Raw genomic sequence first — 13,594 nt, forward strand, 5'->3', positions numbered from 1 at the left:
AAAACATGATTAAACCGCAAACAACACACTGCACAAGAGTAAACGAATTAAGGATCCGGATAGTGCTCTCTATATTTCCTTCTAGATTTACATTATCTATATTAATAATAGCAGTAACAGTACCAATACTATTATTGCTTTTAAGTGTCTTCCGATGTGTTCACAACTCTTTTCTTAATTTTGTAATCAGTAAAAAATATGTATACCTTAGGAGGTACATAAGGCAGGGGAAGAAAAAGTTGTCAAAGACTATACAATAAGCACACTGAATAATCAAACTCTGAAATGACTTGTTAAAATCAATATCCAAAGACAAATCATAATTTTAGTATTGTACAGCTAATAACAACTGACCTAAGTTATAAAGAATTACATTATTAAGGAGTTATGATCATTTCTTTCACCTGATCATTTATAAATAAGTATAGAAGCAGTTTAAAATCTAGTGCTATGATGTTGCAAGGACAAATAAAGATCAGAACGTACTCTTCAGATGACCAAACCACTACCTTCATTTTGGTTCAATGTTAGTGAAACAGATGCATCTATATGAAACCATAGCAAAGATTACTCAATTTTTTGGTTATAACAAAAGTGAGTGTACCAAATCTTTTAATTCTCAAAAAAGCAATGTAAATCTGGAAAACATTTCTTGTCATTAAAGCAAGAATATAGTATTCAAGTACAAATTCTACAAAGTTTTAGCCAGTTACTCAAAATCTTATCATGTACCCTTCTTCTTTTTTTTAAAGTTCTGAACTTTTTAGTCTCCTAAGAAACCAAATCACATATTTTATAAACATACTGCATTCTTGGCATCAAATATCATGACTATTCCCTTTATTCAGCACATTTAAAATTATATTTGTTATTCTCTTCACTCTGAAAAACAATGTTACAATAAACATGAAACTTATTAATTTGATATTTGTTAGATATTATCAAGAGTATATGTGTTAATTTGTTATGTTTTCAATTACACAGCCTAGGCTCTAATTCTAATTTGACTCCTAACAGTGTGATCATGGATGAGTCATCCAATTTTCAATTCTGTAAAGTGGAATGATCCACTTCTAAAAATATACACCTGATTATTAGGAGTATCAGTTCAAAGGAAAAAAAATTTAAATGTATTGGTTAAAACATTATAATTTCAGTTGCAAGTAACAGAAACACAATTTTAAACAAATTAATATAATAGGTGGGGGAGGTATTGTCATGCACCCTTGAGATTTACCCTAATATGAGATTAGAGAGTAAATTTCAGAGGATTTGTTTATCGTACCTATCTCTTTATTTGAAAAGAAATGGTATGTTTTTATAAATGTTTTTTAAGTAGAGTTTCTCTCCCTCTTTAAAGTTTTATATTTTGTAAAAATTATATAAGCAATACACAAGCTTTTAAACTTAAACATAAACTGAAATCTTGAAAACCATATCTACACTGACACCAGTTTTCAATACCTTTTAATGATTTTATGTAAGAAATGGCTACTTTGACTCCATGAAAAGGCCACTTTTACTTGCCACTAAAATAAGTCACTGTGGTAGCTGACAAGCATTTTAGACTCAGTATTCAACTTATGTAAAGATATGCAAAGAGTTAAAAAATTCAATAATCCCTATCCTATAATAAATTATATCTCATAAATGAATAAATCATATCTAACTCAACATAAAAGGGTATGCTCCTCTACTGACATCTGAATAAGGCCCAGAAATATATGAGTAATTATGAAACACAGGTAATATCAACACAACTATCAACACAGATTTTTAGAGGTACAATTCAGCCTGGAGGCTAGAAGACAGTAATTTTTCAAGATTCCTTCTTGCCCTCATTGAAGAAGGAGTAAAGATGAATAAAATGATTCAGAAAATTGCCAGTTTTAAACATTATATGTATATGATCCTTGCAGATAACTATAACTGATCAACTATGACAGAATGGAATGTCACTCACTAATACAATCAACCCCAAGTCAACATGGTTTTTTGTACACTTCCTCCTCTACTATATCTGCAAAATCTCACCCTGTAAAACTCATCACCACAGTAAAGTCAGACTCCCTATAAATCTTCTGAGAATACAATTCTTCAAAGGCATTTGGCTATGAGGAATTCTCCCTTACTTTACCACACCTGCTTTAGGTTGCAAACCATATGGAATATATTATACTTATACTAACTACCTTTCAATAACTTCAGAAGGCAATTCTAAATTTCTAATGCAGCCTGTAACGCACATGTTTTGAAACAAGATTTCCTATGTAATTCTTGCTTCTTCACTGATTCAAGACAACTAAAATTAGCTTTTATAGATCACTTCTAATCTAAATTCTAGCTTTTCCTACACAAGTTTTGGGTACACAGGTAGGTTTTACAATCTTAGTAAATGATACTCTTCTTATATGTTATATAGCAAAACAACGTTTATATTAAAGTAAGTGCTTTTCTGTCCTATGAGAGCTACCAATAGGACTCATTCTCTGATAAGCATGAGCTGCGTAAAAACCTGAGCCACTCACAATAATATTTCAGGTAATTTTTTTTCATATGGAATACTTTTAAAATTTAATAGTGTGGAATCTGAGAAAGTAAAAAATAATGAGTAAGAATGCACCGTGAAAATACTGGGTTAGTTTTCAGATGATAAAAGATAAAAAACTTAAAATGAACACTGATGTTCAGAAGAAATTCCTGGAAGATAAAAAACAATCCTATATCCTTCCTCTTTTATTGAACTCTTATTAAACATAAGACGATGTCAACCTTGGCCTCACTATCTCAAACAAGTGGAATATTCTGTGAATTGAAGTCGTATGTAAAGTATCTAATCATGTTGGATCCTACATCCTGAACCCAGATTAGGAAAAAAGTGTTTGCAGAGATGGAAGTCCAGGATTCCACTAAAAACTCTCCCAACAAAAAAGATAAGACTCAGACAGTATACAAAAAAATAAACATAAACAAATTTGGTATCTTTGTAGTTGTGGATGTGACTTTTTGTTTTGGGGTGGTCTTTGTTGTTGATTAGCAAGTAAATAAATTGTATTACGAATAATAGTAAATGTAAAAATAAAACTGAAAGTAACCAGGAAATCATAGGAAATTATAGCAAAGCGGAAATTCATCTAAAATCTTATGCTAACAACCTTTATATAAGGCAGCGAAGTTTCCTAATGAGAAAGAAAGCTATTAGCAATTTTAAAAGCCAAATGTTTGTGCATAGGAATAACAGAAAAAGTATAGTTATAGGACAAATGTATGATTTCAGAAATCTAAAGCCAGAAAGAAAACAACTGTCATTCTAGTCTTTGTATCATATTCTAAGACAGTATACAAATAGGATAGCCCAGGTTAAACTCTTTAAGCAATGTCAGTATTCACTTTTTTTACTATTTAATTCCAATAATTGAGGCTTAGTAGTAAAAAAATAAAGTAAAATAGGAAGAAGTTAGTTGATGAAACTGAGAACAAGACATAATTTTTAGTTAGATATGAACATACTACATTAAAATTTTAATATATTCAACAATTAAAAATGTACAAATCAGAAATAAAATAAACCCAAATTACAAATATTTTAAACAAATTTAAAAGCACTATTTTCTATTCCTTTTTTCTACATTAAATATATTAATCAGAAGTCTGTATGATGCAGAAAATATTATAACAAGATTTTGCTATAATGCTTCATGTTCCTAATTGTACACAGTAAAAACTTTTCTGGGATTGAGAGTTTTAAAAAATAAACACATGCAACTTAAAATTCTCACAGCTGAATTTACCGTCTTATGACCGTTCTGGCAGGCCACATGCAGCGCTGTCTGCCCCATTGCGTCCTCAACATCGACGTCACTGACGTGTTGTACAAGGTCATGGAGTAGTTCTGTCCGCCCATTCACAGCCAGCCAGTGTATCTGTGCAGCCATTCAGTTACTTAACATTTATGCAAGAGTTTTTCATATAAAAACAGCAGATAAATAATGCTATTATTTCCCAAATTGTGAGCATAATACACACACTAAAAACTAAAATTAAAATTTAACACCTGTATTTTTTATGTATGAGGAAAATATGCATCAATATGTAGGTTAGTTACACCACCATGTATTTCAAAATGAAGCACTTCATTGTTCAAAGTAGTTAAGTGTAGACTTAGGATCATTAAGTACTCTGTTTCTTAGATGATCCTGGACTCTATGCATATCTTGTCTCTTGAAAAAAGGTACTAAATATTTTTTCCCTTCCCCAGAAGCAAACATAAGTTAAAAAGTAATTAACCAGTAGGTGTCATATTCTTTACTTCCTGTATTTTACAGGTAATACAGATATCATATATAAATAATAAAAAAATATGGAAAATAAAAAAAATACAAAACGCCAGTAAGTCTACCACTCAAAGATAATCAATGTTAAAACTCTGCACTATGCGAACCATCCATTTTCATTTGACTTTTTTCCAATTAAAAAATATGATTAAGGACATGGACTCAGTGACAAGATGCATGACTCCCATGGGCAAGAAGAGTGAACTAACTCAAGATACAAGGCACCTTTAGTGAGAACAGCAAAGGGCATCTACAGAAACCAGCCACATGGCTGATACAGATTGTACTATCTGATGTGAAATAGCCTACCTCCACCAGTCCTGTATACTGTCCAAAGTAAATTTTTTCTATGAACAATCCCTTTTTAGGTAAATCAAAATGCTTAAAATCTGAACGGATGTAACTTAAAACTACTTTATGGAAACATCAACCTGGGCAGCAAGAAAGAAAAAGACATGTAAAATTTTGCTGTTTCCAGTCTATATACAAAAAAAGTCATCAAAAGGAAAAAAAAAAAAACATTGATTAGTGTTAAAAAGATTGGTTTATTAAATGTGTTAATCAATCCTTCAACATAAGCCTCATCTTTCATTTTAAAGCTATCCATAGAATGTGGTTATTTTATCTTTCAGCCATATACTAGTTTTTTTCTCTTGCCAACATGTGTAAAAAGGGAAGCCAATTACAAGTGCAAATAATGTGATAATCTTTTGTAACTCAAGTCTTAAAATGTTCTGTAGTGCTAATCAAAGCTTCCTCTTGCTGATACTAATGATATAATGATAATGATACTTGCTGATACTTGCTTGATATATATATATATAGTTTATATACATATAAAGTGTGTGTGTGCGCGCACGCGTGCATCACGAAACTTCGGTTTTAAAACAGCAGCTTGAACACATGTATCAGATCGATTTCTTCCCCAAACACCAGTGAAATGACAGTAAAGAGTACTTCATCTTAAAGAACAAACTCAATATGATAAAGAAAAGAATACAACAGCAACAAATTTTGGGAACTGGAAGCTTTTGTCTGACTTGTCAAAACCAAAAGCTGAAGCCTAAATCAGCAGTAGACAAAGCCAAGGACCATGATCCTATCACAGAACTCCCAAAACACTTAAAGAATCATTAGTAATTACCTCTTGAAGCAGGAGTAAATGTGGGACTCCAGTCAGATCAGTTGAAAGACTGTTTGATAAGACTTAGACCCTTAGTTCCCCAATCCTTCCCTACTCTGCATGGCCAGTAAATGTCCCCCCTCAATTTGACAGAACACAAGAGGCTTAAAAACAAAAATGTTAAAGTAAAAGACGCTAGGCACATTGAGGCAAGAGTGGCACTCTGAAAAGGGAGATGAAGTGCAAGTTTACACAGTGAATACTGAAATCCCAAAGCATTCTCCTCCACCCAGCATCCAGAATGCTAAGCAGTTCAAGAGTAAATGCCGAAAGAAAATGACATCAGGAAAGGTCCTAAAGACAGATCACCCTACACTGAAGCCCACAGTGAACAAACCTCACTCATTCAAGGCTTTCGAAGAGCTTTCTCCTCTCCCATCAAACATCTGACAAATGCAGCTAATTTAAAAGACAAAATACAAAATAAACTAAAAGCCAAAGTAGAGAAGAAAAGGAACAATGAATATTCAAGAAAGAAACTTCAAAAGAAAAAAACTAGATTTAATACTCTCAAAGAGAGAACATGCTGACTACACCCTTAAAACAAGAGAAGAAAAAAAATTTTTTAAATGGGCAGTTCAAAAAAAACCTCTCAAAAATTAATAATGTGATTAGAGGCATGAAAACTCAAAAGAAGATTTAGCAGATAATATTGAAAAAGTCTCCCAGAAAGCACAAAAAGACAGAAATGGAGAAACAAGAGAAAAGGTAAGAAGATTGAAAGGCTAGCCCAAGGAGTCCAATATTCAAACAACAGGAATTCAAAAAGATGAGAGTAAGGAAAACAGAGGAGCGGAAATCACCAAAGAAATCATTTATGAAAATTTCTTATGAGCTCCCATTACATTAGTTTCCAGGCTGATAAAACATCAGTATTATCCAACCAAATGGATAAAATTAATCCAAACCAGGACATATAGCCATGAAATTTCAGAACTCTATGGACAGAGTAGATTCTGTAAGTTTCTACAGAGAGAAGGGAAAAGAAAAAACAGGTTTCATAAAAAGAATCAGAATCAAAATGGACCACACTTTCAAAAATGAAAACCAGAAGACAACGAAGCAATGTTTTTAAAGTTCTAAGGGAAAGCAATGTCCAGCCTGGAATTTCATTGTCAGTTAAATTATCAATTGCATAATCAGACAAACTCCAAGACTCAAGTAACATTCACTCATGCAAACTATGAACAAATTTGCCTCCCATACATCCTTTCTCAGTTAATTACTAGAAAATTTGCTCCAGCAAAGTAACAGATTAGTTACTAGGAAAAAAAAAACAGATATAGAACCTATATAACAAAGAACCCAAAGAACCCAAGAGAAAGGCAAAAGGAATCTCCAGGATGATGGTGACATTCCAAAAAGTGTGAAGCAGACCTAGAAATCAAGCAGTCTGGCTCGGGGAGAACAGAGGTCTCCATGAGAGATTCGTTCAAAACTAATCAAGAAGAAAGGCACTGACCCTGACTGGTGTGGCTCAGTGGGATGAGCGCCTTGCAGGCCAAAAGGTCACCCCATAGGACTCCAGGTCAGCAGGACTCATGCCTGGGTTACCTCTAAGTGTATGCAAGAGGCAACCAATAGATATTTCTCTCCCACATCAATGTTTCTCTCCCACATCAATGTTTCTATCCCTCTACTCCTCCCTCCCTTCCATTCTCTCTAAAAATAAATAAATAAAGTCTTTAAAAATAGAGAAGGAATTTCCTGAATACATATTATAAGGATAGTTATAAAGCTTAGGGAAAGTTTGGTAATGAATTAATAATTAAATACTTGGAAAATTTGAAAAAATGTATTAAGCTATAGTAAGGGAAGAAAGAGAAATAAAAGACATACAGATTGGAACTGAAAACTATATATCTATTTGCAGATAACAAAAAATCCCAAGGAATCTACAAAAATCTCCTGGAACTCATAAGTGAGTTTAGCAAGGTCTCAAGATACATGATCAAAATACAAAAACCAAACACATTTCTATATACTGTCAGTAAACATACAGAAACAAAAATTAAAATCATAATACCATTTACTACTGCTCAAAAGAAAATGAAATATTTAGCTATACACTTAAAAGATGGACAAGATCTGTATGCTGAGGAATACAAAATGCTGATAACAGAAATCTAAGACCTAAATAAATAGGGAGAAACACTGTGTTTATAGATTGGAACATTCAACATAGTAAAGCTGTCAATTCTCCCCAAATTGGTCCATAGGTTTAATGCAGTTCCAATAAAAATCCCAGTAAGGATTTTTTGTCATAGACAACTTTATTCTAAAATTTATATGAAAAGACAAAGGAATCAGTATATCTAACACAATCTTACAGAAAAAAAAGTGGGAGAAATTACTCCACCTGATAATAAGGCTTACTATGAAGCTACAATTATCAAGACTGTGTGTATTAGCAAAAGGACAGACACCTAGATCAGTGGAACAGTATTGAGAACCCAGAAACAACCTTACACAAATATGCCTAACGCCCTGGCTGGTGTGGCTCAGTGGACTGAGCACCAGCCTGAGAACTGAAAGGTTGCTGGTTTGATCCCCAGTCAGGGCACAAGCGTGGGCTGTAGGCCAGGCCCCAAGTTGAGGGTGTGCAAAAGACAACCAATCAATGTATCTCTGACACACTAATGTTTCTCTCCCTCTCTCCCTTACCCTCTCTCTGAAAGTAAATTTAAAAAAAATGCACACACACACACACACACACACACACCCCACCCCCACCCCCCAGCCCCAGCCCAACAGGTTTTTGGGAAAGATGCAAACCATTTTCATGCAGGACAGATAGCCTTTTCAACTAACCATGCCAGAGTAATTGGACTTCATAGGCAAAACCAGAACCTTGACTTAAGTGTCACATCTTATACTGATATGAGTTTGAAATAGATCCTAAGACTTAGATACAAAATATACAATTATAAAATTTTTTGAAAAAAGATAGGAGAAAATCTTCAGGATCTAGAGCTAGGCAGAGTTCTTTTCCATAAAAGGAAAACCTCATATATTGGACTTCATCAAAATTTAAAACTTTTGCCCTACAACAAAACCCGTTTAAGAGTTTAAAAAGGCAAACTAAAGATTTGGAGAAAATATTTGTAAAAGACTAATCCTTGACAAAGAACTAGTATCTTCAATACATAAAGAATTATCACAATTCAACAGTTAAAAAATCCAATTATAAATAGCAATGAACTACCATTTCACATAAAAGGATGAAAAATTGATAAGAGAGCACATGAAAACATGTTCAACAACATTAGTAATTAGGCAAATTCAAGTTAAAACAGCAAGAGATATCACTATATACCTAGAATAATGGCTAAAAGAAAAAAGAAAAACTAATAACAATAACAACACCAAATGCTGATGAGGATGCCAAAAAGTGAGATTCCTGGTGGGGTTGTAAAATGATACAGCCACTCTGAAAAAGCTAGGCAGCTCATTTGAAAATTAAACATAAAACTGCCATACAACCCAGCAACTGCATTCCCGGGCATTTATTCCAGAGAAATGAAAATTTTTATGTTCATACAAAAACCTGTACACTGTTTATGTTTATAGTGGCTTTATTTGTAAATAGCTCCAAAGAGGAAACAACCCAGATGTCCTTCAACAGGTGAATAGTTAAATAAACAGTGGTACATTCACACCAAGGAATACTAGTCAGTAATGTAAAAGAACCAATATTGATACACACAAAAATCTGAATCAATCTCCAGGGAATATGATGAGCATACAAAAGCCAATCCCCAAAGCTTCCACACAATATGATTACATTTATATAATATTATTAAAATCAAACAGATTAGTGGTTGCCAGGGGTTAGGCATGGAGTTAAGGGGAAGAAAGGTGTGGTTTTTAAAGAAGAGCAACACAGGACATCTTTGTGGAATTAGAAATGTTTGGAATATTGTCTACGGTAATAGACACGTGGGCCTACACAGGTAATAAAATTGTATACAACTTGATACACATACATACACAGACACACAGGTAAAACTGGGTACAAGTAAACAAGTAAAACTGGGGAAATGAGTCAGACTGCATCAATGTCAATATCCTGGTCATGATATTATATTATACTATGGTTCTATAAAATGTGGTCATTGAGAAACTGAGCAAAATATATAGGGGATTTTTCTGTATCATTTCTTACAACTGCATATGAATCTATAATTATCTCAATTTTTTAAATGTGATTATTAACTACATGGAAAATAAAATGCATTATAAGAAAAGTACTATGGAAAACAACATAGCCTAATTATGAATAGTTTTTATATAATCAAAAATTAAAACACTGAAAAATGATGTTGCTAAAATTATGTCTATATTTGTAAAGGTAAGAGGGAAATGTGCTTGTACATACATGATGGAATGTGAGGAAGAGGGACTGAAAAAGAGAGATATTATCTTATTTTCCAGAAAGTCAATAGGTGATGCCTAAAACTGAAAAAAAATAAAAAAGGAGCAGTATTAGCATGTTATTCAGATACAGGGAAACAAAGTTTTTAAATCCATTAACAATACTTCAGAAGAATCGACTATAAAATGAGAATTTTGGAGGTTGAAAGGAGTATCAAGAGAATGTTTTATTTTTTGGGGGGAGAGGGTGTCATAAGGTGTTTGTATACTTATTTGAGGTATAACGCCATATAACTAGTCATACAATTCACCTATTTAATGTATGTAACCTATTGGTTTTTAGTATATTCAGGGCTGTACAATAATTACCACCATCAACTAAAGAACATTTTCATTCCCCCTAAAAGAAAACCTATACCCATTAGGAGCCACTGCCCATTTTCTGTTTCCTGAGACAGATAAAATAGAAATATAGATATAAATACGAAGATAGGTAATAGATAGATAGATAGATAGATAGATAGATAGATAAAAGTCCACCCTGACTTTGCCACCTTGGTGAAATAAGTCACCATTGACTTCAGTATTTCTTACTGATGTCCTTTTTGCTTTGTTCTCAAGGAACTTTCTCTTAGAGGCAATGAATTCTTTGACAGTATCTGGGAGAGGGTATCAGTGACAAACCAAACAAATATTCCATCACTCCTATTGCATAATTCTTATAATTGTGCTGAATCCAGAACAAAGCAACTTAAGTCTAAATACCTCACCGCTAACAGCAATACATATATAAGTCAGGAAAGAGTCTATAAAGCCTAAGGGTGCTGAATGATGGACACTTAGCAGACATCAATATTTTGAGTTGTTTTTTGGTGTGACCCTACCCCTATCCCATCCTTGATAATGTGTGTGTCTTGCAATATTCAGGATGGGTGAGTATAAAATATACAATGTTCAAAGTGGTGGAAGAGTGCTTTTGAAGGTCAAGGTGGAAAGGTCTGGCTCTCTACTATAGGATGTCCTTGAGCAGATTGTCTTAAGAAAGAGCACATATAGAAGCTGAAGATCTGTAAAGTGATCCCCTTAACCACACATGCCATAGACCTTTGGAAGTATTCATGAAACCCCAGGGCTATCTGAGTACCAGCTAAGCTTACTGCTTTAATGTAGCACGCTCTCTTTCATTTCCATGCCTTTGCTAATCTATTCTACAGAACAAAAACTCTCTTCCCCAATTCCACTCCCACCACCACCACTTTTACCACTCTAACTTCTATTTGTCCCTTTGGCCTCCCCTCACATGGTATTTCCTGGGATGAGTCCTCTGCTATGACTCCCATAACTCCTATGTTCACATTCATTACAATGTGTCACCAATACCCACTGACTTTCTTCTTTGGAGACTTGGTCAGTTATATTCACTACTCTACCCCTACACCAGCAAAGTGCCTACCTAGCGTATGGTAGGTATTCAAGAAATTCCCATTGAAAGAACAAATGAAGAAACATGAGAAATCCTTTCTGAGGGTGACCAGCCTAGAAAGCTTGCAGTCACCAATTCTCTTCTTTCAGAAAAATAATCCTGGGGCTCTTGGCTCCCTATTGAAGATTACTTCCCCCTCAGGAGCGCTTCTGTAGCAGCACATTTTCACCATCCTAGCTTCCTTCACCCAATGGTGTCCATGAACCTAATTGTTGAATTAATTCCACCATAGCAGTCTGGGACAAGACAGGAACATAGTTGGCAGCCAGAACAGTATCCAAGAAAAGGAAGCATACCACACCAATCAGGGCCACAGGAGAGAACACTGAGGCTGATCCCAGGCAGAAAGAGGATAGAGACTGTTTTTCTATAACAAGCCTTGGAGACTCAAATGACTCTTTAAATATATGCATGAATAATTTCTAAATAAAAATTTGATTTTAGAAGTTTTCTACTTCACTTCCCTTTAAGTTCAGAAGGATGAGGAATTAGCACATAAAAACTTACGTGATAAAACAATTATATTAATATTGGACATTTTATCTTGCCTATACTAGACTGTGCCCTAAGGAGAGATCTATACCAATTCCATAGTTTTATAACCCTCTGTGATACTTAGCATATTACTAAGCAATCACTAGATATTCAAAACAGTTTTTCTTTATAAAGTAGATGATGCTATACATATAACAATATCTGAATTATCACAGGAATTGTGGATTCTATATAATCATGATTGAGCTTATTCTTTAATAAGCCATTAAAAGAAGGATACAAATCTTAAGGAAGCTTTTTTTTTAGTGCTCTACTGCACCCCACGAGTCCCCCCTCCTGCCAAAAAAATGTTTTAAATCAGAAAGGTCTTGAAAATTGGCATGGTAAGTAAATACTCAATATTCATCTTTATTCACAAGTTAAAAGATTCAAAACCTACAAATATTACCAAAGGAAGGTAATATTTGTTTAAAAAAAAGAATTTTCAGCTTTACTGAGATATGACTGACATAAACTGCGAAATATTTAAAGTATACAATGTGATTATTGGATATACATTGTGAAAGGATTCCAACCATCTAGTTAACTAATAGATCATCATATGCACCTCTTGTAAAGGAAGGTTAAATTTAATAATAAAACTTAACATCTTCTGCCATAACTTCAGAGTAACTTCTCAATAATCACAAAATTCTATTTTATCTCTATTTCTAAAATGAATAATGCACAATTAGTGACAGAAAAAGAAGTTTAATTAAAATTCTTGAATTCAACAGTCTCCTCAGAAATATCCCAAACCATCTCCCTATAATATCTATGTAGGTAAAAAATTAAAAATAACTTTTAAAAAAAAAAATGACAAGGCAAAATGAATACAAATAGTTTAAATAGAACATATTCTTCTGAAATAATATAGGCCAAAATATTAACAGTGATTATCTCTGAGTGCAGGGAATACAGGTGAGTAGTTATTCTCTTTGTTACCTTTTTTTCCCTTTCTGCCTAACAACACAGTTTTCCTATAATGTACATATAAAAAGAATTTAAAAGGACATAGTGAAAAACAGCTCTCCTATAATGAACTCATAACACACCTTGACAAAGATACCCCTAAAAAGTCCCTGGAAAATTGATGACAAAAACTAAGAAACTAAGACCTCAAAATAAAGGAAATGTCATAAACTGAAATATGAGGAAAAAGGAGAAATATGGTAAACCACAGTTTATCTTAATAAATATTGCTGAGAACTATATCTCAAGTCATTCTGCATCTTCTTAATTATCACAAATAAGTAACCTAAAGAAACATGTATACTATACATTGCATTACTACCACCTTCAATATTATCTTCTAAAAAGTATTTTGAGAATCTCGTGAAATTCTTAGTACTTACTGCTGTAAGGCCTTCATTATTACAAATGTTGACATCAGCACTGTATTCTAATAATTTACTCATGCATTTCTTCTGCCTGAAAAGAAAGAGGCAGTCACAAATAACTAATAAAAGAAAAATAAACAAATGACAATTATTTTCCTGAAATATTAACTACACTCAATATTAGTTTATAGCAAGTATCAATCTATATCTGCAATATTTAAATAAACACTATAACATTTGAAATAATATGCAAAATGGTTTCTGCAACTCAAAGATAATAGGATAAAGAAAAAGCACAATAAGATTTTCATGTCATGGGGGCAAATTATTATTCAAAATGCCATGA

General features: G+C 33.2%; 1 protein-coding gene across 5 annotated transcripts in view; it reads right to left on the bottom strand.

The window, feature by feature from the left end:
* The window catches only part of HACE1 (HECT domain and ankyrin repeat containing E3 ubiquitin protein ligase 1), a 90,566-nt gene that overhangs the window by 61,704 nt on the left and 15,268 nt on the right, over positions 1-13,594 (bottom strand). For 4 of the 5 annotated variants that reach the window (XR_008528773.1, XM_054569771.1, XM_054569770.1 and 1 more), the window contains exons 5-6: positions 13,264-13,339; positions 3,792-3,923 (exon numbers count right to left, since the gene is read on the bottom strand). Coding sequence is in view for 4 of the 5 variants with exons in the window: in XM_054569771.1 (XP_054425746.1) it covers positions 3,792-3,923; positions 13,264-13,339 (208 nt within the window). In the remaining variant the exon portion in view is untranslated. Of the gene's footprint in view, positions 1-3,791; positions 3,924-13,263; positions 13,340-13,594 lie in introns of those variants that run through there. The other variant, XM_054569772.1, reaches the window with a different exon arrangement.

The sequence above is a fragment of the Pteronotus mesoamericanus genome, unplaced genomic scaffold (assembly GCF_021234165.1).
Source record: "Pteronotus mesoamericanus isolate MK-2021 breed Mesoamerican mustached bat unplaced genomic scaffold, CSHL_Meso_final contig_20, whole genome shotgun sequence".
NCBI lineage: Eukaryota > Metazoa > Chordata > Mammalia > Chiroptera > Mormoopidae > Pteronotus > Pteronotus mesoamericanus.